At 54.4% G+C, this 25631-nt stretch overlaps 1 protein-coding gene across 1 annotated transcript; it reads left to right on the top strand.

The window, feature by feature from the left end:
- On the top strand, nucleotides 1-24035 carry TGM6 (transglutaminase 6). The gene is made up of 16 exons (XM_040638662.1): nucleotides 1-28; nucleotides 426-502; nucleotides 764-881; nucleotides 7865-7987; nucleotides 10638-10811; nucleotides 11347-11589; nucleotides 12342-12460; nucleotides 13732-13860; nucleotides 15280-15385; nucleotides 15862-16000; nucleotides 18163-18266; nucleotides 18344-18586; nucleotides 19272-19613; nucleotides 22463-22617; nucleotides 22917-23050; nucleotides 23882-24035. Exons 1-16 carry the CDS (start codon nucleotides 1-3, stop codon nucleotides 24033-24035), a joined length of 2388 nt encoding a protein of 795 aa, XP_040494596.1.
- The last annotated feature ends 1596 nt before the right edge of the window (nucleotides 24036-25631 follow it).

Raw genomic sequence — 25631 nt, 5'->3', positions numbered from 1 at the left:
ATGAACGACTGCAAGAGTGGCGGGCCAGGTGAGTCAGGGTCCCTGGGCATCAGACCCTGTCCACAGGTTATCCCAGTCACCCCCAGGGTCGCCCTCTAAGGAGAGGCCCCTGTCTTCATTTTATTGCTCCTGTGACCAGGAGACGAGCTGGCCTTCAAACCCAGGCCTATGGGGGTCTGAGGTTTCTGCCTCTGAGACTCAGGGCTCCTCCCCGAAGGCCAAGCCGGTCCGTGGGACGTGCGGGAGGCGAAGGGCGTGGCATGGTTGGGGGCATGGCCCAGCGGAGGACTGTAGGCCTTACCCCTGTAGATGCCTCTGGAGCCCGCACAGAAGAGAGCACTGTGGCCCAGAGTCCCCTTCTCTCACCCAGGATGGGAGAAGACGGCCCCAGACCAGCTGCCGTGAGCCCTGGGCCCCGGCCCCAGCGCCGAAGCTTATCACCATGGACCTCGAGGGCAGCCTCTCTGAGCCTCCCTTTGCTCATCGGAGCGCTGCTGGGAGGGTGAGAACGGGAGACCACAAACCCAGTGCCCGTGGGCTTTCCTCTCCCCCCTCCTCTGTTCTTGCCAGGCTTGTGACCTCCCTGGACCTCAGTTTCTCCCCCAACCAGCTCCCAAATCTGTATTCGGAAAGCCTCTTGGCTGAAGCCACTCCCACACTGGACACCCCGGAGGTGCCAGCCAGGGCAATTAGTGGGTGATTCGGTGGCGCTGCCAGGGCAAGGAGGGCCACGCCTCCTCTAGGATTCTGACTGTCCTGGTAGCAGCGCCCGGAGACCCGCCTTGTGCACACGGGGCTGGCTGGCTGCTCCGACACGCCGTCCAGACGGTCTGCACAGCGCGCGCAGAGGAACCAAGGGCAGGCCGGCCCCGGCATGGCAGGTGAGTGGGCCGGGCCTGGGGGCCTCGGGGCACAGGGCCTCTGAGAGGAGCTTCAGGAAACGGGGTGTCTGTGCGGCGAAACCTTGAGCATGGAACCTTAGGATCGCCTCGCCACACGATCCTTGTGCTCTTCCCTCGTGTTCTTGAGAACATGGAGGCCCAGAGATAGAAAGAGCCATCGCCAGATGGCCTGGCTAGGCCATGGCAGAGCCCTTCCTGGCCTGGAGCCCGGTCTTCCCCACCCGTCTGGTGAGCAGGGAAAGAGAGAGGGGGCAGAAAGAGGCCTCTTCAAATTCCCACCCCAAAGACTCGAGGGCAAGAGCAGCTCTGTCTGAGGTGAAAAGAACTATGTGACCTTGAGCAGGAGAATTTGCCCTTGATGCCTCCATTTTCCCATCTGTAAAATGGGCATTATTAGAAATCATCTCATGGGCCTGCGGTGAGGAAATAATGAGACTGAACGTGCCAAAAGCCCCACAGTATCTCAGGGGCCTCGGAGGCAGCAGACTCAGAAAATGCCCACCCCCTGTGGGCCCAATATAGTGAGGGGCAAACTCGCCTCCACCCCAGGAACGCATCCGCTAGCTAGCAACTCCGTATTTTACACGTCCTCTGGCTCAGTGCTAGGGTCCAGGGGTGAGCAAGCCAGCCCACACAGGGGTCCTACTCTCCGAGGTCTTTAAAGGATGTTCCTAATTTTATGCTTCCTCTCTTCTATTGTCCAGGCTCACGTGACAATCATAGCAGTCAACTCTTGTTTATTTTTTGACTTTCAAAGGCACGTAGTTTAATTTCTTTGTTACATTTGAACCTCTTCTCACTCCACCCTAGCAGTTGCTAGCATTTTCGGGCATCCTGGGCCCTCCTGGCTCTCGGGCTGGGTTTGCCCCCTGAGGGCCAGCCCCCACCCCAGCTCACACCCCAGACCGCTGTTTCAAGACCTGGGCTGATCCGTGCTGTTAGCCCTGGGTCCAGGGACTGGCTCTCCTCCCTTTGGGATCTACTTTTCAGGGTGCACCTAGAGGTCCCTCTGCCCTAATTATCTGATATACTAGCAGCCTTAAAGTTGACAAAGTTTAATTGCTGAGAAAGGACCCTTCTGGGAGCAGAGTCAGGGACAGGGGTTCCAATGTCGGATCTGTTACTAACTTGCGGGGTGGCCACTAAAGCTCAGTGTGTCCACCTGTAAAATAACAGGGGACCCATCACATCCAGCAAAGAGAAGTGACAGGCAGTTAGGCTGAATTCAGTTCCCTGGTCTTCTGGGTCTTCCTGGCTTCTTGGGGACCTACTCCTCTGGGCAGTAGGGACCTGCCCAGGGTGCAATTGGTGTGTGAATGACCAAGACATCGGAGTCTGAAAGCAAAGCGGTGGCCTTCGTGCTGCCGCTCTGCTCCCCGCTGTCCACGGCAGACATCACTAGTGGACCCCCGAACTACCCCCTACAGGGCCCGGGATTCTCCTCAACATAGTTCTTCAAGTATCCTAGAGTCGATCCATGCCAGCAAATGAAATGAGACCCTTTCACCATTATTGGATTGTAACAAGCTTTCAGCTCGGAAATTCTAAGACTCAAGGGACATACTCTGGGCAGGATGGGTGCTGGCTGGGATGTTCTCACTATTGCCTACTGGTGAGAGAGGCCAGCAGCTTCCAACAGGCCCAGAAAGGAAAGAGAGATTGGGCAGTGGCCCCAGGCAACTCCCCGATTAATCATTTAGCTCTGGAGGTCAGGTGTTGGTGATGAGCACTAAGGAGAGGGTCATAATAGGGCCCATTAAAAACCAATTACGCGGAGTCCAGAGTCTGGGAGAGGTTGTTGGCGTCAGCAGAGCCTCCTGGGCTCAGCCCCACTGGGGGCCAGCCCTGAGGCTGGGACAGAGATGCGGGGAGGAGAGCATCACCACCAACTGTCCGGTGTCACCCAAGGGCAGGAGGAGAAAGAGCTGGGGGGTGAGCGAGGGCTGGGGGTGGATTGGTGGTGAAGAGCTGGGGGTGCGGGAGGCAACCTTCCATCCAGGTACGACTTAGGCTGACGTCTGGGGCCGGCTGGTGAGCAAGTGAGCTGGAGAGAAGATGCGCTTGGCCGGGAGGGGAGCAGCAGGCAGGGGCAGATGGTGAGGGACCTTGAATGGCAGCATCATGGCTGTAGGTTTGATGGCTCTGGAGCAGGGGAAATGACACGCTGACCCTCCGGCAGTCAGAAGAGTCCCTTCTCCTCTCCGAAGCTCGGTTTCTCCATAGTAACGGGCCGCACTGAACAGCATGAGCTGGAGTATGCTGAGAGGCTGCCGGAGCCGTGCGGTGATGTAAGCAAGAGGTGAAGAGGGGAGAGTACAAAGAAAAACAATATGTGTGGGAACAGGGAAGGGGAGGACCGAATGGTGGGGGAGATGTGGGGAGAGGAGGAGCCCCCCCTCCCGTGCACTGACCCAGAGAACTGTGGACCCAGCACCGAGCTAAGTACCATAGGCAGATGGAGACCGCTCACCCTGACTGAAGCTTGTTGCCCGAGACTGTGTATTAATGGCTCCTCTCACTCTCTGCATTTCCAGGCTTAGGGGATGCATTTTCTCCTTGCCCTACTTATGGTCCTTACCTCATCTTCCCGAAAAGTCTATGAGCAAAGTATTATGATTATTGCCACTTTTCAGAGAAGGCAATCTGAACCTCAGAGAGGCCCATCACTCATCCAGGGCCACACAGCCAGTAAGTGGAAGATTCAGGAGAACACTAATTGACAGAACACCGGACAGGCAGCCCGCAGCTCTTGCGCGAGTGCTGACGGTAATCGGATTCACAGCACGCACACGTCCTGAGCACCTCACGTGTGCAGGTACTGCTCTCAGTACTCCACGTGACTCGTACACTTCAGTGCTGCAACGGGAGGGGGCGGCTCCTATCACAACACCCATTTTCACCAGGAGACCGAGGTTCAGAGAGGCTCAGTCACTTGCCTCGGGTCACACAGGCAGGGACGGGTGAAGCCTGCATTTGAACTGAAGTGTGTGCCTCTGAAATCGGGCGCCTAACAGCCGTGGAAAGGAAGGCCAAGAGAGGAAGGCGGGTAGGAGAAGGAAAGGAGAGCAGCTGGAGGGGCCACGAGGCTTTGGGGTGACAGGACAGGCGGAGAGAATGCTCTTATGGCATCCCTCTTTCCACGTGTCTGGAGGGTACAGCCTCGGGTTTGTTGTCCGTGGGGCTGGAGCTCAGGGCTGGAGCTCGCCCAGCGTATCCCCAGGGCGGGGACCCGGGGCTGACAGCACGTCCTCCATTCTGTCCTCAGGGTCTCAGGTGTGCTGTCGATCAGAGAAGTCCTCCTCGATGGGACATTGCCTCTCCCATCCCTTCCCTGGTGCCCACCCAGGGCCGGTGTGACAAGCCCCCATCAGTGCGCACTCAGGGGGCTGGGGGAGCATATTGTGGGGAAGGGCTGAGAGGAATCCCAGGGGTATCAGAAGCCCTTGATTCAGCAAACTGCCAACAACCCAAACCGGAAAAGCTCTTCTGGACTCATTTCACAGATAAGGAAACTGAGGCCCAGAGAGAGGAAGCAACTTAACCCGAATCCCACGGGGAGCCAGCGGCAGGAGCTTCCCCTAGGCCCGTGACTGCAGGAGGAAGGAAGACGCGAAGGAAGGGCAGGTTTTGGAATGTGGCGGCTTGACAGAGGGGATTATGGGTGGGTGGGGGGGACAGGGTGTGGGCCGCTGACGGGGCACTGGTGTTGATCCCCAAGGGTGTGCCAGGAAGCTGGGGAGCTCCCCTTTTCACACCCTTGCTCAACTGATGGACAGGGGGGGACATTCATTCAGCCAACATTCACTGAGGCTCTAACTCAGCCCTGGGCCCTGAGTGGGGCTCAGACAACCCAGAGAGAGTGAGACCCGGGCCTTGCCTTCACCGCGCTGCCGGGGAAGGAGAGAGACATGGAAGCAAACAATTGTCTGGGCTTCCTTGATGACTGATCGGAGACACAGCCTTCATCTCGGCAGACTTGGAGTGAGCACAGGGAGGAGGTGACATTGGGTTTATTTTGATAGGGGTTCTGGAAGCCATCCCACATCTGTCTCCTGGCCTTGGGCTGCCCCATATGAAGCCTCCCCTCCTCTGTGCCCAGTGGTCCCCATGAGGGCTGAGGAGGACACCGGTTAGGGCCCAGGTGGGCTGTAATCACCAGAAGAATTGCTTTCTCCCTGCGGGTTCCTGCCCCCACCCCCAGCGCTGACAATCAGCCCACAAATGCCGGGTCACGAGGGTGTGATGGTCATGTAGACGGACGGCGCAGGGACCAGAGCAGTGACATCCTGGGTCAGGGCAGGTATGGCGTGGGTGGGGTGGCGGCTCGGGGTTTCCCAGCCACAGCTGTGCAAAAGTGACAAGGGCTAGAAGGGACGGCGGTGGTCTGTGAGGGTGAGGGAAAGGCTGAGCGGGGACAAACGGGGGAAAGCTGCAAGAAAAAAGTCTTTGGTTCAGCCGAAGGAAGACCTTTTTAACATCTGGGCGGTGGGAGAGCTGCCTGTCCGAGGTATGCGAGCTGGAGCTATGACCCTGTAGCCACCGAACAGAATTCGGAGGAGGGACTTGACTTGGGCAGGAAGTCGTGAGAGAGATGGTCTTTGAGATTTGGGGATAATGATGATAATGGTCGTTGTGACTCATTCCACCTCTCTGCCCACTGTGATGAGACTCCAGATGGCCAAAGGGCGGAGGGAGCTGGTTTGGGCTGTGACAGGGAAAGGGGAAGCCAAGATGGGATCCTTGGGACTTGAACCCATGACCTGGAACCCGGGGACTCTTTTTACCTCCTAACCATCCCCCTTGCAAGGATCCCTGGGGCGTGCCAGCACTGAGATAATTATCACCCCATAGCCTTATCTCCGGCCCCTCACTCATCCCCTAAAAAACAAAACAAAACAAAAAATAAAAAACAATTGCATCCTCTCTGGCCTGTCACCGCACAGGGTATGGCTGGATTTGGTGTCCTCGGGCAAGAAGTCGCTTTCTTTCTATCTCTGGGTTTTAGTTTTCGTCAGTAAAATACAGCCCCGGGCTTCTGATGGCCCTTCCAGCTCTGGGGCTATTGGACAATCCCATATATTCAAGGTAACTGGGGTTCCTGCCTGAGCCTGCAGACTAAACAGAGGCCACCTGAGCTCAAACTTTGGGACTTGAGAGGAAGGTTCCTGACCAAAAACTACTGGGGGTAAACCGGTGGCAGGTTTCCGTTCTACTTTCAGATGTGAGAATTAGCGTGCCTGTGCGGCCGGGTGGGAGGGTGAAGTCCCTGGCTCTGCTCTTCAGGATACCGCCAGACGGGGTCACTGTGGGAACCAGTCCTTGCTCACCCACCATCCCAAGCTTGGGACTCACGTGTCAGCTGTGTGAGCGCCCGTTCACATGCTCAGTCATTACCCCCAAATCATGATGCCCCGTGAGGGCTTCCGGCCTAGTTAGAGCTAGCTAGAACCAGCCTTTTCCACGAATCGAGACTGTAGCACCAGCCCGGCTCCTCGTAAGTGGACACTAGCTGAAAGACTTTCGCAGTCTAGACAAGAGAAATGTCCATAGCTTGGCCTAGGGTCATGGTGGGGATGGAGGGGTGTGGTGGGCTTGAGGCATGTTTTGGACTTGATGATGCCTCTGATAAGGGATGCGAGAGCAAAGGGGAATCAAAGAGTCCTTGGTTTGGGCCTGAGAGCCAGGGCACGTGGGACATCATCTAGGAAGACACAGGAGAGCAGGGGTTTGGGGATGGGGTAGGGAAGAAATCGAGAGTTCTGTTTTGGGCTGGGTTTGCCTAGAGGACCCCCCAGTGGAGATTTCAGGTAGATGGCTGAACCTATTGTTTGGGTTTCAAAGGAGAAATCCCAGTGGAGATGTAAACTTAGAGGGTATCAGCGGCAGACCTCCAATCAACACTGCTTCAGGGGACACCTGGGTGGCTCAATTGGTTATGAGTCTGCCTGTGGCTCAGGTCACGATCTCAGGGTCCTGGGACTGAGTCCTGCATCGGGCTCCCTGCTCAGCAGGGAGTCCGCTTCTCCCTCTTCCTCTGCTCCTCCCCTCCCCGCCGCTTGTGTTCTCTCTCTCTCTCTGGCTCGCTCGCTCTCTACCTTAAATAAATAAATAAAATCTTAAAAGAAAAAAAAGACCACTTCAAAGAAAAACAAAGACCACTCATTTTATCAAAAAACCTCCAGTAGGGGCGCCTGGGTGGCTCGGTCATTAAGCATCTGCCTTCAGCTCAGGTCATGATCCCAGCATCCTGGGATCAAGCCCTGCATCGGGCTCCCTGCTCATCTGGAAGCCTGCTTCTCCCTCTCCCACTCCCCCTGCTTGTGTTCCCTCTCTCTCTGTCTCTCTCTGTCAAATAAATAAAATCTTTAACAAAAATAAAAACCTCCAGTAATATTGAACCTCGAAAGGCAAGAGTTTAGGGACCCCATTCTGATCCTCCTGAGTTCCTCCTTATATAAATGTACCCACCCCAGGGCGCCTGGTGGCTCAGTTGGTTAAGCTTCTGCCTTCGGCTCAGGTCATAATCTCAGGATCCTGGAATTGAGCCCCACATCAGGCTCCCTTCTCAGCAGGGAGCCCACTTCTTCCTCTGCCTGCCACTCCCCCCACTTGTGCTCTCTCTCTCTCTGTCAAATACATAAACAGAATCTTAAAAAAAATTTTTTTAATTAAAAAAATAAATGCGCCCACCCCTTCCCCAGTCTCATAGACCAATTAGGACCTGGAGGAGCTGCCTTTTCCAGGCCACAGAAGTCCCGTCATTCCTTGCCCCCGAGAGGGCCACCACGTGCCCATAGTCTATGTAGGTAAAGGAGGCCACACAAGGGAGTTTCTTTCCCTCCACTTCTTCATGGAGAGATGTGATTTCTGAAGTTCTTCCTCACTGTAGCTGCATTAAAAAGTCACCCCCAAGACACTGGTTTCAGACCTTAGCTGTCATTCAGTATCCCTGTCGCTCACAGCTCTGATGCTGAACTTGGACAGCCAGGCAGCTGCGGCCCAGCATCTCCCCAGCCTTGCCGTCCGCGGAATCGTCGTGAAGTCGTCTTCCCGCCATGTTTGGTCCTTGAGCTTCTCAGACATCTGTATCTTGGTCTTTCTTCAAGGCCTTTCCAGCATGGTGGTTTCCATGTTGCTGAACTTTATCAGATGGATAGATCATAGATAGATAGATAGATAGATAGATAGATAGATAGATAGATAGATGATAGAGGACCCAGAGAGAGAGTTGTATTAAGGAACTAGCTTGCACGATTATGGAGGCTGGCAAGTCCAAAGTCTGCAGGAGAGGCTGGCAGGCTAGAGGCTCAAGGAAGAGTGGCAGCTGGAGTCCAAAGACAAGTCTGCGGGCCGAATTGCTTCTCGCTCGGGGGAGGCTGGTTTTTGTTCTACTAAGGCCTGAACTGATTAGATGAGGCCCCTCCCCCCATTACGGAGGGCAATCTGCTTTATTTAAAGAGCACCGATTTGACTTTAATCTCACCCACAAAACAGCTTCACAAAAACATCCGGAATAATGTTCGACCGAATGTCTGAGCGCCGTGGCCCGGCCGGATTGGTACATGAAATGAACCATCATATCGTACAACAGGAGAAGGAACGAAATGGACATTCAGTGAGCACTTGATGTGTGCCAGGTGCTTTCCACATGTCATCTTATTCAATCTCATCAGTAAAGCTGCAAGCAAGCCCTTATTATCCCCATTTTGTGGGTGAGAGGGGTGAAGTCATGCTCAAGGACACGCAGTAAGCAAATGGCCTATCTAGGGCGCTGACCCACGTCTAAGTGACCCCACGATGGGCTACTCTAAGAGTCAAGGGTGGGACAATGGGTGATGGCAGGTTGGAAAGTGGGGCTAGCCTCCCAGTGGAGGTCTCAAGAACGAGGCTGAGGAGATGAAACTCTTCCTTGGAGGAGGAGAAGCCCCCCGAGAAGTTGTGGAAGCTGGGGGCAGAGTGCCCACATCTGTGCTGTTCACAACTGCCTGTCACTGGTCCCCAGTCGTTAGATGCTGCTGACGAGTAATCCTGGGACCAGATCCATCCCAGCCACAGTGGAAGGATGGGAAGAATTACTTACAGGGCCTGCCTCAGGGCTCCTAGACCGCACAGAGGACTTGGCCTTGGCCTTGGCTGTGGGAGGAGGCAGAGGGAGAGCAGGAAAAGGGACAGAAGACTGTGCTATCAGAGTGCAGGTCCCACCTTCCCCAGAAAGACGGAAAGAACACGCTTGCTGAGTGCCTACTGTATGCAAAATGCCTCAGCACTGAATTTCCTGCGGGGGCAGTCTTTTGGCGGAATCCTTCCAAGAATCTTGTGGGGTAGGTGCTATCATGGCCTCCATTTTTAGATCAGGACACGAAGACTCAGAAAGGTGAGGTGACATGCCCAAGGGTGCACGAGAATTGACCCAACTGGGGTCAGGGTCCAGGTTTGCCCGGCTCCAAATCCTGTGTTTTCTCCACCCCACACCCAAATGACTCAAGACAATACCTGATCTGGGTCCTTGATCACCAGAGAGGCAGGATAGCGTGGAACCCTAGCACCACTCATACTACCTGTGTGACCTTTGTAAAGTTACTTTACCTCTCTGTGCCTGAGTTTTCTCATCGGTAAAAAGAATCATAAGAATAGTATTTACCTCAAGGTTGTTGTCAGGATTAACTGAATTCATAAATGTAAGTCACAGAGGATAATGTCTAGCTCATGGTGAGTATTAAATATATATGTATTAACTATTCATCTTATTACTCTCATTATCATACTTGGGGGCAGGGTGGCTTTCACATCACCTGGGAGAGTCTTATGAGGCCTCTGAGTTAGGATCTGTGTATTGGAAAGAAGCTGAATGTTCTTGTTGAAGAAGAGTCCTAAAGATTTATCCAGATACCAGAGCTGCTTGTTGAAAAGTTTAGCAGGTATGAACTGACAGCCCAAACTTGGATGTGAAAAGTATGTCATGGGGCGCCTGGATGGCTCAGTCAGCTAGGTGTCCAGCTCTTGATTTCGGCTCAGGTCATGATTTCAGGGTCATGAGATCCAGCCCCACGTGGGGCTCCACGCTGGGCATGGGGCCTACTTAAGATTCTCTCTCCCTCTCCCTCTGCCCCACCCTCCTCTAAAAAAAGAAAGGAAGGAATGGAGGGAGGGAAGAAAGAAGGAAGGAAGTTCACATTTACTGATACTATTTAAACGAGATCTAACTTTGGGTCCTGATCCTACTGGGCTTGTTGGAAATTTCCATCTCAGTTATTCCTGGGGCACCTGCGTGTTCCGGCTATCTCCTGCTGTATAACAAATCACCCCAACACTTAGAGGCTTAAAACCACAGCAATCATTCTTTCACTCACAAACCCACAGTCCAGGCAGAGCTCAGTGGGGGCAGCTGGTTTCTAGTTCATTTGGGATCAGGGGAGGCAGCATGACCAGAGGCTGGAGGATTTGCTTGCAAGATGGCTCAGTCCCATGGCTGCCAAGTCCAGTGCTGGCTGTCAGCTGGGCGCTCAGGGGGCTGGGGTTGGGGGTCAGGTAATGGGTTCAGTATTTGCTAATTCGGTGTTCATGACGGCTTTAAGGAATGTAAGTACTGCGAATAACCAGAACCAACTGCATATGATAAAAAGTAGCCGCATGAGCAAATGACTGGCAGGTTGAAGCAGGTGCGAGGTCAAGGCAGGCGTGGATGAGACACGTGTCAAGGGCTTGGCCTCACCTCCCTGTCCTCTTCCTGCTCAGGGATCAGAGTCACCGAGGTAGACTGGCTGAGCCGGAAGAACGGTGCTGCCCACCACACCCAGGAGTACCCCGGCCCTGAGCTGGTGGTTCGCAGGGGCCAGGCGTTCACCTTGGTGCTGGAGCTGAGCAGACCCCTGGAGGACCAGGAGACCATCATCTTCAGGGTGGAGACAGGTAACTGTCTCGCCCACGCCCCCTGCTGGTCTACATCCAGAAAGATCTGTCTTGCAACCAGAGACCTGAGACCCTTTGGTCATCAGCCCAGTTTGGAGGGAAGCAAGTCCCAGCCCCTGCAGGGGGGCTGAGCTCTGACCCCTAAAGGCTTTTGATGACAGCCTGCTGCGGATGGCTGGCAGGCCCTGCCAGCAGGCGGTGAGATAGATGATGTAGTTCTGGAATTCTCTGCCTATTAAGGAATCAAAGGGTCTGGAAAAATATGGAAATTCCTCAGGGAATTTTGGAGCCCAAGCTTTTCTTTCCTAGACAGACAAATGACAGACTTTGACTTCAGGGGTCCTGTTACTTTCTCCTAGATCCAGAAAGGTGGGTGGGAAATCGGGAATAGCAGAAGTGGCCCCCAACAGTGTCCCGGCACTTCGGGGAGTGAAGGTTGGCGTTCCAGGCTTGTAGCTTCCCTGCTTCTCTAGAGCTGGGTTTCGGGGGGGGGGGGGGGCGGCTGGGTCTCCTGATTCCCTCTCCTCTCTGCCAGGACCGCAGGCTTCTGAGGACCACCACACCAAAGCTGTGTTCCAGATATCGGAGCCGGGAGTGGACAAGACCTGGACGGCCGTGGAAGAGGCTCAGACGGAGAACACCGTGACCGTCAGCATCGCCAGCCCTCCCAACGCTGTCATCGGCCGCTATCTGATAAGCACCAGGGTCTCCTCTCGCCGAAAACAGAATGACCGGAAGCTGGGCGAATTTGTTCTCCTTTTCAACCCGTGGTGCCCAGGTAGGAGCTGGCAAGTCCGAGGCAGAGGATTTCCTGGAAGCTGTCCTAGAGGTGGGCCTACCCTTAGGGGATCTAGGAGGCAGATCTAAGCAACAGGAAGGTGAATGCCAAGAGCTTGGGGGACGCTGGGCCTGGGCAGGGGAACCTGGGCAGGGTCCCAGGTGCTACGAAGGATCTTGGGCTAGAGGGGCAGGAAACAGTGGTTTTGGTGTGCGGGGCCAGTCTGCAGGGATGGGGCCCTGTGGGAGCAGAGGCCCAGGCTGTCACCATCAGCAGCCTTGGTTGAGCCCCCGTTCTGCTAAGTCTCCTCCCTCTGTGAGTCTTGGTTTCCCCATCTGTGACATGAGAGTAATAACAGTGCCTACCTCTTGGGATAATGGTGAGAATTCATAGTGCTAATGCTTGTAATGTACAGAGTATGTCATAAGGAATACTGCGGTCAGTATTCTGATGAATATTTAAGAAATGTGAGGCTGCTGTCCGCACTAAGCAAGGTCACCCAAAGGGTCAGGATTCCTAAAGCCCTCAGTCTTGGACTGGGTTGGGGTGGGTCTCTGCCTGGGGAATGCAGTCCCCCAGGTGGAATGGGGCTTGGCCAGAAGGCAACCTAGGAGCTCATAAGCCCCTCTGCCCGCCCCCACCCCGTCCCAAGCCCCCAGGCACCATCCCGCCGCTCTCCCCAATGTAGCCTCTGCCCCAGGCCTGCAAGGCCAGAGCCCCCGCTCATGCTGCGCCTGACGACTGCTTTTCAGAGGATGACGTGTTTCTGGACTCAGAGGAGGAGAGACAGGAGTACGTGCTCAATGACAGCGGCATCATCTTCCGAGGCGTGGAGAAGCACATCCGAGCCCAGGGCTGGAACTACGGGCAGGTCTCCAGGGGCACAGGCCAGACGGGGGATGCAGGCTGGGGTGTGCAGAAAGTCAGCCCAGGAGCCCTTCTTCTGCTCACTTCCACGCAGCAGGGGCAAGCCCGGCTGACTCCTAGAGCGAATCCGCTCATTCACTAACCTACTATTAGCTGTGCCAAGACTGCGCTGGGTCCTTGGGAAGGGGAGGTGCTTTGGATACAGTGCATTGTAGAAGAATAAGCCGCCTTGAGCAGGGGTTCTCAGGCTTGTGCATGGACCGGAATCCCACGGAGGGCTCTTAAAAAAACACAGACGGCTGGACTCCATCCAGGGTTGCTGATTCAGGAGATCTGGGGTGGGGCCTGAGAATGTGCATTTCTAACGAGGTCCCAGGTGGTGCTGATGCTGCTGGTCTGGGACCACACTCAAGAGCCACTGACCAGATAGACAGTTACAATAAAAGGTGAGATGGCGGAGGGGAGGAGGACATCAGAGTGGTAGAGGGAAGTCAGAAGAGCGTGAAAGAAAATTCCACCTCGGGGATTAATTGCGGAGGCCTCGTGGTATTGGGGCTGGGTGTCCCACGCTGGGTGCGATGTGGCCAGGCAGAGGGCAGAGCCCACAGCAGCATGGAGGTGGGAGTCAGGGAGCAGAGGAGATTCTGCTAGAAGAGTCGGGTCGGTCTGGGCTTCGGGTGCCCTGGAAAAAGGTTGGCGGGGCAAGTTACGGACCCTGACTGTCACGCTGAGGAGCCAGAGGTTAATCTGGGGACCAGGGACTGGAGAGTCTGGGGTCCACTTAGGGTGTAACCACTCCTTAGCACCTGCTTCTTCTTGCCATGTGGGAAAGTGAACCCAGGGCTCCCCAGACCTTCCAAAGACCCTTTAGGGACCGTCAGAGACCAGAAATCTTAATTCATATGCAAAGATCCTCCAGTTTTTAAATGTTGTCCATTCATTCAAATGTCTTTGGAAAAGTCATTTAAGCCAAAGGGGTGTGGCGGCAGGATAGATGTGGCCCCAGAGTCACCTGGTTACCAACGCTTTGCTGTGGGTAGTGGGGAGTCTGGGGGTGGCGAGTGAATGGGGAGGGACATGAATAAGGTTGAGCTTCTGGTTCCCAGTGACTCTTTGAGGGAGGGTTCCTGAGACTTGGGGATGCTCTCTGGTGTCCCCGGGAGGTGGCAGGCAAACTCCCCTGCATGTCACAAGGGACCCACTGGGTAAGCATCATGGGAGGCTCTGGAATACGGGCGAGGCTCTGGCCTCTAAGCACAGCCTCTCTGGGGACAGTTTGAGGAGGATATCCTGAACATCTGCCTCTCCATCCTGGACCGAAGTCCTCTTCACCAAAACGACCCCGCCACCGACGTGTCCCGCCGCCACGACCCCATCTACGTCAGCAGGGCCATCAGCGCCATGGTGAGGAGCCCCACCATCCCTGCATACACACGTCCTGCTGGGTCCCTGAGCCAACCCCAGGGTCACACTCTGGGATTTTCCCAAGTCGCCTTTTGTTCTCATTCTCTATCGCTGCCCCAAATCGCAACCAAAACTCAGTGGCACAAAACAACCCCTTATTGTGCTTCGAGTTTTATAGATCAGGGGCTTGGGCAGCGCACCGTGAGGACACCCTGTCTCTGCTCCAAGATGCTTCAGCTGGGGGGTGTCTGAACGGCTGCCGATGGCTGGACTGGTTTCGTGAGACCATATATCCGGAGCCTGGTTCTAGCAGACAGGGGTTCTTTGGTTCTCTTCCATGCTGTGTCTGCTGGCTTGCTCACTGTCGTGTCTGGCCCCGGGGCTGGGCTGGTTAGAACAGCGAGGCTGGCCCAGTTGTGGCTCCCTCTCTCCATGCAGCCTTTCCAGGGGGCTAGCTTGGGCATCCTCACAGCATGGCGCTCTCTGGGTAATCAGACAGAGCCGCTGGCTTCTCCCCAAACGGTGGTTCTGAAACAGAATTTGAAGCTAGAAGCTTCGAGTCGCAGAAGGCCTGGGCCTGGAAATCGGCAGCACATCCCTCCTCCCCTAGTCATTGGTCAGAGCAGTCCCAGGCCAGCCCAGATTCAGGGAGGGGGTACAGAGGCCCATCTTTCCGTGGAAGGAGTGCCGTCTTTATTCTGTTACCCCCCACGACAATGCCTCCTCCTCCTCAAAAGAGAGCCGGAAGGGCTGCTGCAAGCAGGTGCTAAGATCAGTGGGGGGGGTATCTGTGATTCCAAACATGTATGAAGCCGATTTTCTCATGGTTGATACTCTTCATTCCTCGAGACCTCAGAGAGTTGCGGGAGCCCAGAGACTCAAAAGCAGTGACGGGCTCCAGACGGGGCAGTGCAGCAGCCCTGGGGGATAGTGGTACAGGCTCCATCAAAGTCCTGAACTTGGGGGTCACCCACACCTTTTGCTAACTTGCTGTGTGACTTCGACAGGTTCCTTAACCCCTCTGAATCTGTTTAAAAAAAAAAAAGAAAAATAATGAACCCTCCTTTAAAGTGGGTTAATATAGTGTGCACAGAGCCCTTAGAATATGGCCTGCACACAGCAAGTTTCTAATGAATGTTAGCTGCCTCTATAATTGTACCACCAACAGTTCCTAAAACTGATCATTTAAAAGAGGAAACGCTGTAAAATCATAGGTGATTTTCAACAATAGAGTATTCCAATGGAAGGGCGTTGAAAATGATCCATGGTACCAAAAGCAGGCATTTTAGGACAGCAGATGTCCCCAGTTTCCAGCTAATTTAAAAGGAAGGGGTGGTCCAAACATGAGATGGTGTTGCAATGGCGTGGTCCCGAGAAGGGAGCCCTGCACGCTGGTGGACCCGTGCCCTCCTCTGCCAGGTGAACAGCAACAATGACCGCGGCGTGGTTCAAGGCCAGTGGCAGGGCAAGTACGGCGGCGGCACCAGCCCCCTGCACTGGAGCGGGAGCGTACCCCCCACCCCAAGCCGGCTCCCTCATTTGCCTGCATTTGCATACTTTGCACAGACCCCTCCCCCAGTCTACCTATTTTGTCCATGGGAAAGGAGAAGTCTGGTTAAGGATGAGAGAAACCAGATAGTTAGTTCATTTACATGACTTTGGATCTTTATTTTGCAGAAGAAGGTCCAGCTCCTCCTGTCTTGAGCTCTGAGTGCCCCTGAGCAAGTCCGGTGGCCTCTAGGCCTCCGCTCCCTCAGAGCCTGCCTATTCTTACGGGGTGGCCTAGTGTCTTCGGAAGTCCCTGGAGAGGTTGTCCAGGGAAGGAGACGCTTCTGAGAGTGAAGCAGGCAAAGCGGACAGACAGAGACAGGGAGGGGCTGTGGCAGACGTGGGTCCCTGCCATCTGCTGGGGGGGTCCCTGCCACACCCCTTGCCACCGGACACTGGGGTGGGGGGGTCCCTGCCACCTGCTGGGGGCCGCACCAGCCTCCTGCTTTTCAGTCCTTAGGTGCCTGGGGATCGCCACCCGGGTCGTGTCCAACTTTAACTCGGCCCATGACACGGACAGGAACCTGAGCGTGGACAAATACGTGGACTCCTTCGGGCGGACGCTGGACGACCTGTCAGAAGACAGCATGTGGTGGGTCCTAGTCCTCTGGGTCCCCAGCCCAGCCCCAGGGCTCCCTGAGCCTGTCTGCAGGAGGGGTGGCCCCAGGACACGTGACCCAGAGGCCAATGGGGGGGGGACTCAAGATCTGACTGCCTTGAACCCCAGATCCCCCTCCGTGGGACTCCGAGCCTTGCCCGAGATTCCCTCTGTGTCGTTACCCCCGTGTCCTGTCCCTGCTGCTCCGTCAGCAGCCTGCACCCTGAATGTGTTTCGGGAGGGGGAGACCACCTCCCTTCCCAGCTCTAACAAGACTCTTCCCAGAAAGCTTTAAATAATTCATTTTAACTTTTTTTTTTACTTTTTAAAAGATTTTATTTATTTATTTGCAAGAGAGAGAGCACGCAAGTAGAGGAGCAGGGAGCAGGGGGAGCGGCAGAGGGAGAGGGAGAAGCAGGCTCCCCACTGAGCAGGGAGCCCCAAGGAAGGACTCCATCCCAAAACCCGGGGATCACAACCTGAGCTGAAGGCAGACGTTTAACTGACTGAGCCACCCAGGCGCCCTAATTTAATTTTTTAAAATAGGAAATACATGCATGTGCATTAATATTCTAAAGGTACCCAATGGGCGACAGCGGTAAGTCTTCCTTCCGCCCGGTTCCAGCCTCCCGTCCTCCTCACGGAGGCGACCTGCGACTAGGTTCTCACGCCCCTTCACAAGAAAGCTCTGCAGATACGAGGACATACACACTCACATACACACTCGCGGTCCCCTCGCTCCCCCGCTTTTTACCCACGTAGTGTCGCAGCATGATGGAATGCTGTTCATCTTGCTCCTACATTTCACAATTTTAAAATAAAGTTGTAGAAATAATAATAATACCACGCCCAGTGGTGTCTACGCCAGGCCCAGTTCTGAGTGTCATACACGTGCTAACTCATGCTAACAGTCTGCGGGCAAGCCAGCAGCATGATCCCTAGTTTGTCAGTGAGGAAAGCGAGCACAGAGAGGTTAGGTAACTTGTCTAAGGCTACACAGCAAAGTGGGTGCAAGAGCTTGGGTATGAACCTGGTCTGACTTTCAACTGTATAGAAAACCATGGTCAAAACCAGGAAAAACCAGGTCTCTAGCCTCATTCCTTCTCCCTGCCTCTCTTCTCCCCTTTCCTCCTCCTTTTGGTTCTCCTCATTCCCTCTCCCTGCAGGAGCACCAAAAAAGAAAAAAAAAGGTCTTCTCTTGTTGGGGCCCCCTTACCAGAGAGATTATCAGTTTATACCCAAGTGCTTATCTAGATATTCTCCCACACAAATACCACTACCTCCTTAAGAGGAGTCCTGAGGTCAGCTAGAAAGATGCCAAGTCAGGCAAACCAGGGTTTGTCTCTCCTGCTTCCGTACTGTGTGAACTTGTGCAAATGACATCACTTTGCTAGACTCATGTTCTCATCTTTAACACAGGAAACTAAAGTCTGACCTCCTTACCAAGACCTACCAAGCTCTGCATAATCTGAATCCTACCTACCCCCGTGCTGACCGAAGCCCAGAGATACGTACTTTCTGTTCCTTGAAGACACAAACATTTTTCTTATCTCAGAGTCTTCGCACATGCTGTTCCTTCTGCCTGGAACACTGTTCCCATCCCTCTTCCAATGGCTAATCCTTTCTTATTGAAGCCTCATCTTAGATGTCATTTTCCTAGCGTCGATCTCCAACAGTTACTCACCACTCGGGTCTCTCTCTTTCTTCACAGCGTTCCTTGTTCCTTGCACTTGTTTTATCCATCTGCTTCTTTATTTTTGCCTTCTCTCCATCCCCCTTCTCCTTTCCTAGAATGTAAGCTCCATGAGGGCAAGATGTTCCGTCTTATTTGTGATTGTATTTCTGGTACCTTGAACAACAGGTTCTTGATTGATATATAAATACATATATATATATATAGTTATATCTACACACATACATATACCTACATATATATGGAATATATATATATACACATATATACATATACCTATATATATATTTACTATCAGATTGTATAGAGAACTGTTCACCAATATGGTTCAGTGAATGGCTCCTAAGATTCAGCCCCAGTACCGCAGTTTGGGGCCAGGGCCGGACTCATAGCAGGAACTTGCCATCCTCTGGGCCTCTGTGCTCACCGAAGGCCCCCCTGCCCACTCCTCTCTCTGCGGCAGGAATTTCCACGTCTGGAATGAGAGCTGGTTTGCCCGCCAGGACCTGGGCCCGTCTTACAATGGCTGGCAGGTTCTGGACGCCACCCCCCAGGAGGAGAGCGAAGGTATGGGCTCAGCCGGGCGGCTCGCAGACCCCCGCTTACCCTCACCCGAGCCGCTCACGCCAGTCCCTCCTGCCCAGGCGTGTTCCGGTGCGGCCCGGCCTCCGTCACCGCCATCCGCGAGGGCGACGTGCACCTGGCGCACGACTGCCCCTTTGTGTTCGCGGAGGTCAACGCGGACTACATCACCTGGCTGTGGCACGAGGATGAGAGCCGGGAGCGGGTGTACTCGGACACTAAGAAGATCGGGAGGTGCATCAGCACCAAGGCCGTGGGCAGCGACTCCCGCGTGGACATCACCGGCCTCTACAAGTACCCGGAAGGTAAGGGCAATATGACGGCCTCTGTCAGTCTCCCAGTATGACCTGCGTGCTGCGGCGGGACACCAGCAGGCCAGCCTGGGCCGGGCCCTCCCCCGGGGGCTGTGATGACGAGGGGAGCAGCCGTTACCCAGCTCGAGACCATCACCCTGTGCAGACAGTGGGGAGGGAGCATGAGTAACAACATGGAATTTGGAGCCAGACGGCCTAGGTTCAAATCTGGAGTCCCTTATGAGTCGCTTTACTTCTCTGTGCCTTGGTTTCTTTATCTATAAAATGGGGATGATATTAGCACCGACTCCTGGGCGGGGGACATGACATCTAGAACGGCAGTGCGTGGCCCGGAGCAAGGCTGCAAAAGTGTCGGCTCTCCTTATCGAGCAGCCTTCAGACCCAGTTGTCAGAGAGCTGCCCACCTGTATTTTTGTGAGAAATTTCCCGATCTGAAGCTGTTGGCGACTGATGTAAAATGTATTTCAATGGTCCAGGAACCAAACACAGCGCATACGGCTGAGGTATGCATCTGGGGCCGGGCTGTCAGCCGGAGACCTCCCACGGCCGGGCCAAATCGAAGTTTTGAAGGAGGGGTGGTTTTGCCTGGAGAGGAGGGGAACCGAGCAGAGAGGCCCTGGAACAGGGTGGGGGCGGGGAGGGAGGGTGCCCACCTCACCCTTCGCGATGCCCGCAGGGTCCTGGAAGGAGAGGCAGGTGTACCGCAAGGCCGTGAGGAAGCTCTTCAGCGTGGAATCCTCTGGGAGGAGGACCCGGGTCCGCAGGGGGGGCGGCCGTGGTCTTTGGCGTGACGACCTCCTGGAGCCTGCCACCAAGCCCAACATCACCGGCAAGTTCAAGATGCTGGAGCCGCCGAAGCTGGGCCACGACCTGAGCCTGGCTCTGTGCCTGGCCAACCTCACCTCCCGGGCCCAGAGGGTCCGAGTCAACCTGAGCGCTGCCACCATCCTGTATACCCGCAGGCCGGTGGCCGAGGTCCTGCACGAGTCCCACTCGGTGCAGCTGGGGCCGGAAGAAGGTAGGAAGGCCCCCGCTTGGGGGGACCTCAACCGTCCAACCCCTTATGGGGCGGGGAGCAGAGCGGGACTTCCCAGCATCCTGTGCTCATTCCCGGGAAAGAAGGGGGTGTTTCTGAGCACGTGTTCAGTGCCTTGCCTCTTGTCCCCACTTGACAGATGAGAAAACTGAGCTCAGAGGGGCTAACTAATGAGACTAGTAATAAAAGCCCACAATCATCTGGTGGCGAACTGGTATGGGGGTGAGGTGACCTCAATCCCTGTGAATGTTTACACCCCGAACAAATACCCGCTGGGAACATTTCACAATCTATGGAGTATGCCTCGTCACCTTTCTAAAATCCAGCAAATTCTGGAGCCCATCTGGCTGCAGGTGTCCCATGTGAGAGGCATGGACCAGTCAGCAATGGTTACTAAGTGCTGACGTGTGCCAGGCCCTGTCCTGAGAATTTTACACACGTCAGCTGTTATCCCCACAACGTTCTCTGTCTCCAGCCCTCCTTTCCTTCCCTCCTGTTTCTGTCTGTCTGTCCCTCTCTCTCGCTCCCCCCCTCCCCTCTCACCTAACACTCTGCACTCTAAGGATTCAATTAAACAAAGAAATTGTTCCTCTGGGCCCAGTTTCTGGTGAAGCTTGTGTGTTTTGACAGAGGGAAAACATGTGAAAGAAACATCACACACCTTTTCGCTTTTTTGCTTTTCATCTCTCACGAAATCCAAATTGCAAAATAACGCTTCATAAGGAAATATGAACTAACGTGCACTTTCTCCTGGCTTTTTTCATATTAGAAGTAATATGTCTTCGGGGCGCCTGGGTGGTACAGCGGTTAATCATCTGCCTTCGGCTCAGGGCGTGATCCCGGCGTTATGGGATCGAGCCCCACGTCAGGCTCCTCCGCTATGAGCCTGCTTCTTCCTCTCCTGCTCCCCCTGCTTGTGTTCCCTCTCTAGCTGGCTGTCTCTCTCTGTCAAATAAATAAATAAAATCTTAAAAAAAAAAAAAAAGAAAGTAATATGTCTTCATTAAAGATTTTGACGGCACAGAGGAAGGTCACCTGGGATCCTGCCGCCCACCTACCAACTGTTAACATGTTTTCCTTCCATATTTTTAATGCCTGTTGGTTTTTGCCAAACAGGTCTGATTACATTGTGGGCACTCAGTGTTTATTAGTGCCTCTCTCTGTTCACATTCTATTGTTATTTACATATTTTTATAAGCTCTTCATCCACATCATTTTAATAGATGTGTAATCTTTAAATAAATACACAGATAGTTCTTGTTATATGTGGTGGGAGTCAATTTGCTAATATTTTATTGAGGAGCCTTGGAATTTGCATTTCTTTTTTTTTTAAGATTTTTTAAAAAATTTATTTGACACAGAGAGAGGGACAGCCAGCGAGAGAGGGAACACAAGCAGGGGAGTGGGAGAGGAAGAAGCAGGGTCCCAGCGGAGCAGGGAGCCCGATGTGGGGCTTGATCCCAGGACCCTGGGATCACGCCCTGAGCCGAAGGCAGACGCTTAACGACTGAGCCACCCAGGCGCCCCTGGAATTTGCATTTCTAACAAGTTCCCAGATGATGCTGATGCCCCTGGTCCCAGGACCACGCTTTGAGAACCACCGATCTCCCGCCACGCAAGGCGTAAATGATATAACACGTGTAGGCTATTTGGGGTAATGCCTACCACCTGAGGAACATGCAATTTATTGCAGGAATTAACAGGATTATTGAGATGATAAGTTGGGGATAATAATACTTGCTCATGGAACTGTTGTGAGGGTTGAATGCGTTCATCGACGAATGTGCTTCCAGTGCCCAGCAGTAAAAGTTAGTAAAGGTTAGATTTTATAATTATTGCTGTTATTGTGTTAAGGATTCTCCCAGTCATGACCTCCTGGGCGAAGGAAACCCATAAAGCAATGTAGAGTTTTGACAGATGGCTCGGCATTCATGCATTCAAGAAGCACCTACTGTATGCAAAGCTCTGGGCAAACATAAAGTGAACCAAGCTCAGATGCTTTAAGGACATTTTCCACAGGATGAAACCCGACGCCCTCAGGGGCAGGAATGAATCAGACATGGGAAGAGCAGTAGGGGGTGGTAAGGTCGGGAGCAAATCAGAAAGAACACATTGTACCTAAAGGAAAAAACAGGTAGTGGTCCCAACACACCCAAACACGACAGGCATCCGCTGGGGCCTGTGGCGACCCGTGCTCAAGAGAAGGACATGCCCGGGCAGGGTGTCTGCGGCTGGGGAGAGACCCAGATGGCCAGGACCAGGGGAGCTCAGAAGGCAGAGGGCAAGAGATCACTGAGTGGGGTACCCGTGAAGGCTTTCCACCTGGGGGGCTGACTAGGATGGGCCTTAATGGGGAGGGAGGATTTGGAGAAGCAGCAAAGAAGTGGGCCTCCTCGCTGGATTGGAAGCTTGAGGCAGACCTTTGACCCCCCTCTTCTCTGCACATAGCACATAGTAGGTACTCAATCAGTAGTGAGTGGATTCCTGATAATGGACTGAGAGACTTGCATCTGGGATAATTATGGAAAGTTTAAACACACCTCCGGGAGTTCTGGAGAAACCATCTGGTGTCGTGGAGGCAACTGGCCTGAATTGGAATCCCACCTCATCTTGGCTCCTTGATTTACTTGCTGTGTGACATTGGACAAGAAACTAACCTCTCTGAGCCTTAGGTTTCTTCATCTGTGAACTGACAGTAATAATGCCAGTCTCAGGTTGGTGGCAAGGACCAGAGAGAGTGTAATTAGGAATGGAGCCTTCCCTTCCTCCTCTTGGGTTCCGTTCAAGGAGAACATTGGACCCCTAACTCCCTCCTCTGCTTTCCCTTCCAGAGAAACAGATCCCAATCACAATATCTTACTCTCAGTATAAGGAAGATCTGACAGAGGACAAGAAGATCCTGTTGGCTGCCATGTGCTTTGTCACCAAGGGAGAGAAGCTCCTGGTGGAGAAGGACATCACTCTGGAGGACTTCATCACCATCAAGGTGCGTCCCGTCTGCATCCACCACCCTGCTCCCGGCAGGCCCCCTTCACAGCTGGGGGAGGGCATCAGAGCCTGGCGGGTTTGTGCGTTTGGCTCGGGCCTCAGCTCTCAAGGCGGAGACAAGGGGCATGGATGCAGGGGCCAGATATAATGATGGAGCTCGGTAAGGGGGTAGGTGGACGCAGGGCATAGCCATGATTCATGCCCACGCCAGGCTCCAGCCAGCGTCCTAGCCGGCACCTGTGGGTGTCCTGGGGCAGTGTGGAGGAGGACAATGACTGATGGGGATCACCCCTCCAGGTGCTGGGCCCCGCCGTGGTGGGGGTGGCGGTTATGGTGAAAGTGACGGTGGTCAACCCCCTTCTGGAGAGAGTGGAGGACTGTGTGCTGATGGTGGAGGGCAGTGGCCTTCTCCAGGGACAGCTCAGCATCGAGTAAGTGTCAGCCTGGGAGCGGGAGCCCTACCTTCCTTATACGACGGGCCACAGAGAAGCAGCCGACAGAGGGGGGTGTGGGAGAGACTCTGGACCCCCAGGACCCGGCCTAGATACACCAGCCTTCGTTTATTGATTCCTTCCTTCGTTCATTTAGTCATGAGCTAGTCGTATAACTCACCCACTCACTCGTTCACGTGACCCTTAATCATCATGACCTGTTCCTGAGCCACGTGGCAACGGCTGGGAACGCCAAGATGGACAGACGCGGTTCTGCCCGGAGAAGTGTTCTCACAGACGGGCAGTCCTTCAAAGGAGGACAGTGCGATTTGTGCAGAGAAATGGATCCCCAGGGCGAGGGAATCAAAGGCAGCCCTTAACTGGGACGGGATGGAACCAGGGAAAAGGTACAGTGGAGCCGGCCTTAAATGAATCAAGAAGCTTTTCAGGTATCAAGAAGGATGGAGGTCTTCCCAGTCAGAGGTCTCAATGGCTGGGGTCGCCAGGGAAGGTCTCCTGGAAGAAGAGGGACTTGATCTGGTCCTTGGGTGCGATTGGAATGGGAAGGGCATCCTGGGTGGGAGGAACAGTGCAGACAAAAGCCCAGAGAGAGGGAGTGTATGGTCGGTTCAGGGCACGGGGAGGGGCAAGCCTGGCTGGTTGGAAAGAGTGAGAAGCGGTGAAAGGGAAAATTAAGCTGGAAGCATATTGACAAGGCTTGAGTGTCAGTGTCAAGGTGTGACCTTGATCCCAAGGGGTCTGAAGAGGGCGGGCCAGACTCGGAAGGAGAGCGGGCTGATGGTCTGCCTTTCTCCCACCCCCTTTCCCCAGTGTGCCCAGCCTGGAGCCCCAGGAGAGGGCCTCGGTCCAGTTCAACATCACCCCATCCAAGAGCGGCCCACGGCAACTACAGGTGGACCTCGTCAGCCCCCACTTCCCGGACATCAAGGGCTTTGTGGTCATCCACGTGGCCACAGCCAAGTGACTGGCCGCCACAAGGGGCTGAGGGGGGAGGAGGTGGCCCCCATTCCCTTCCTGTCCACCTCTTGGTCTCTCCTGCGTGGGAGCCAGGAGGCCCGGGTTCCAGTTCTCCTTCAGTTTCTGCCCCACTTTGTGAATTTGGGCGAGTCCCTTCCTCTCCTGGGCCTCAGTTTCCCCATCTGTAAAATGAGGTGTTAGACTCAGCAATTCTGAAACTTCTGGACAATGACAGATGATGCAGGGAGCCTCTCCCACCTTCACCAATCACCCTCACTGCTGGGAGGCTGACAGACCAAGCCTCGCAATAACCGAGGCACCCCCGGCTCTGCCACCTGCTGCCCTGCCAGCTCCCCGTCACCCCGGCCGACCCCCAGGCTCGCCTTGCTTCTCTCTCAGCTCCTCTGTGCTCGGACCAGCTCCAGACCCAAGAACGTCCTCCCGGCCCTGAAAAGGAACCCAGAAGTGTTAGAGCTGGCTCCTGAACACCCCTCCACGCTCCCATTTTACTCAGAGGGAAGAGCCTCACCCACGGCCACAGGGCGAGCTAGAGGCCGAATTGGGGCCCGTGTGCCCGCCACTCACACCCTCTAAGCTTTACCCCAAAGGCAGGCGCTGAAAATCATTCAATTTGAAGCAATGGGAGATCTTCCCTCCGTGAAGACCCCGGCCCAGCATCCGAGGGGCTCTTGCTGCCTAGAAGAAGCTGAAGACAACAAACCTGATTGTATCTGAGGACGAAGCCCCAGATCTTATCTCGGCGTGGTCAGGGCTCTCCCACCACCAGCCCAGGGGTTATTTACTTTCTGAGAACAAGAACCGCCTTAACTTTGCAAAACACCCCCCGCAGCTTACACTGCACACGATCATGTTCTTAGCCTCAAAACAGGACAGAGGCCTCTGGGACAAGGACTGGAGTGGAGACCGCTAGGACCTGAGGATAACTGCACAGGTCCTGGACATCGGCTCAGAACGTTCTAGATAGCCAAGAGAATTATAACTAATCATAGAATTTAAGTCATCTGCACAGCAACAAAACAGGCTCATCGGCAGTGAGACACCTCCTGGAGGCGAACGCAAGTGGAAACAATTTACATAGAAAGTCTTTGCTAAAAGGAGGTCAGGGAAACACACGGACAGTGTGTGATGGGTGGTCCTTGTGACCGAGGCCTCAGTGATGGCATTTGTCCCATGATTCTACGCAGCAAGACGGCTTGCAGAACACAGATGTGTGGAGGACCCGCTTTCCAGACCTAGGTTTGGGATGCTGAGACTGTCCATCTAAGAGGGGCAGCCGGAGGTCCCGAGCGGGCAGCCACTTCCTCAGGGCTGAGCATCAGGAAGGGGTGCTGGGGGGCTGACTACAACAGAGGGCATCTCCCACCCTTAGTAAAAGGGATGCTCCTTTCAGCAAGGAGACCGTCTTGACCCCCCGCAGTGGCCCCAACTACTTCATCCTTCAAGCAAGTGCCAATTGGCCACCTTCTTAGGCTTGGCTGTGCCAGGTTGCCCTTCCCAGGAGGCCAACTCTGAGACAGAGCTTAGGGTGCAGGACTTTTCATGAGGAATGACCTGGGGGTCCATGCAGTGGAAGGGAGGGGGA

Source organism: Ursus maritimus, unplaced genomic scaffold (genome assembly GCF_017311325.1).
Source record: "Ursus maritimus isolate PB19 unplaced genomic scaffold, ASM1731132v1 scaffold_22, whole genome shotgun sequence".
Lineage (NCBI taxonomy): Eukaryota > Metazoa > Chordata > Mammalia > Carnivora > Ursidae > Ursus > Ursus maritimus.
Note: the sequence above shows the minus strand (reverse complement) of the source record. Positions and strands in the feature narration are given on the sequence as shown.

Coding starts and splice junctions, on each gene's coding strand:
- TGM6 (XM_040638662.1), top strand. CDS start 1: ATGAACGACTGCAAGAGTGGCGGGCCAG. Junction 7,988..10,637: donor CTTGAGCTTCTCAGACATCT/GTATCTTGGTCT, acceptor CTTCCTGCTCAG/GGATCAGAGTCACCGAGGTA. Junction 19,614..22,462: donor GCAGCTGGGGCCGGAAGAAG/GTAGGAAGGCCC, acceptor TTTCCCTTCCAG/AGAAACAGATCCCAATCACA.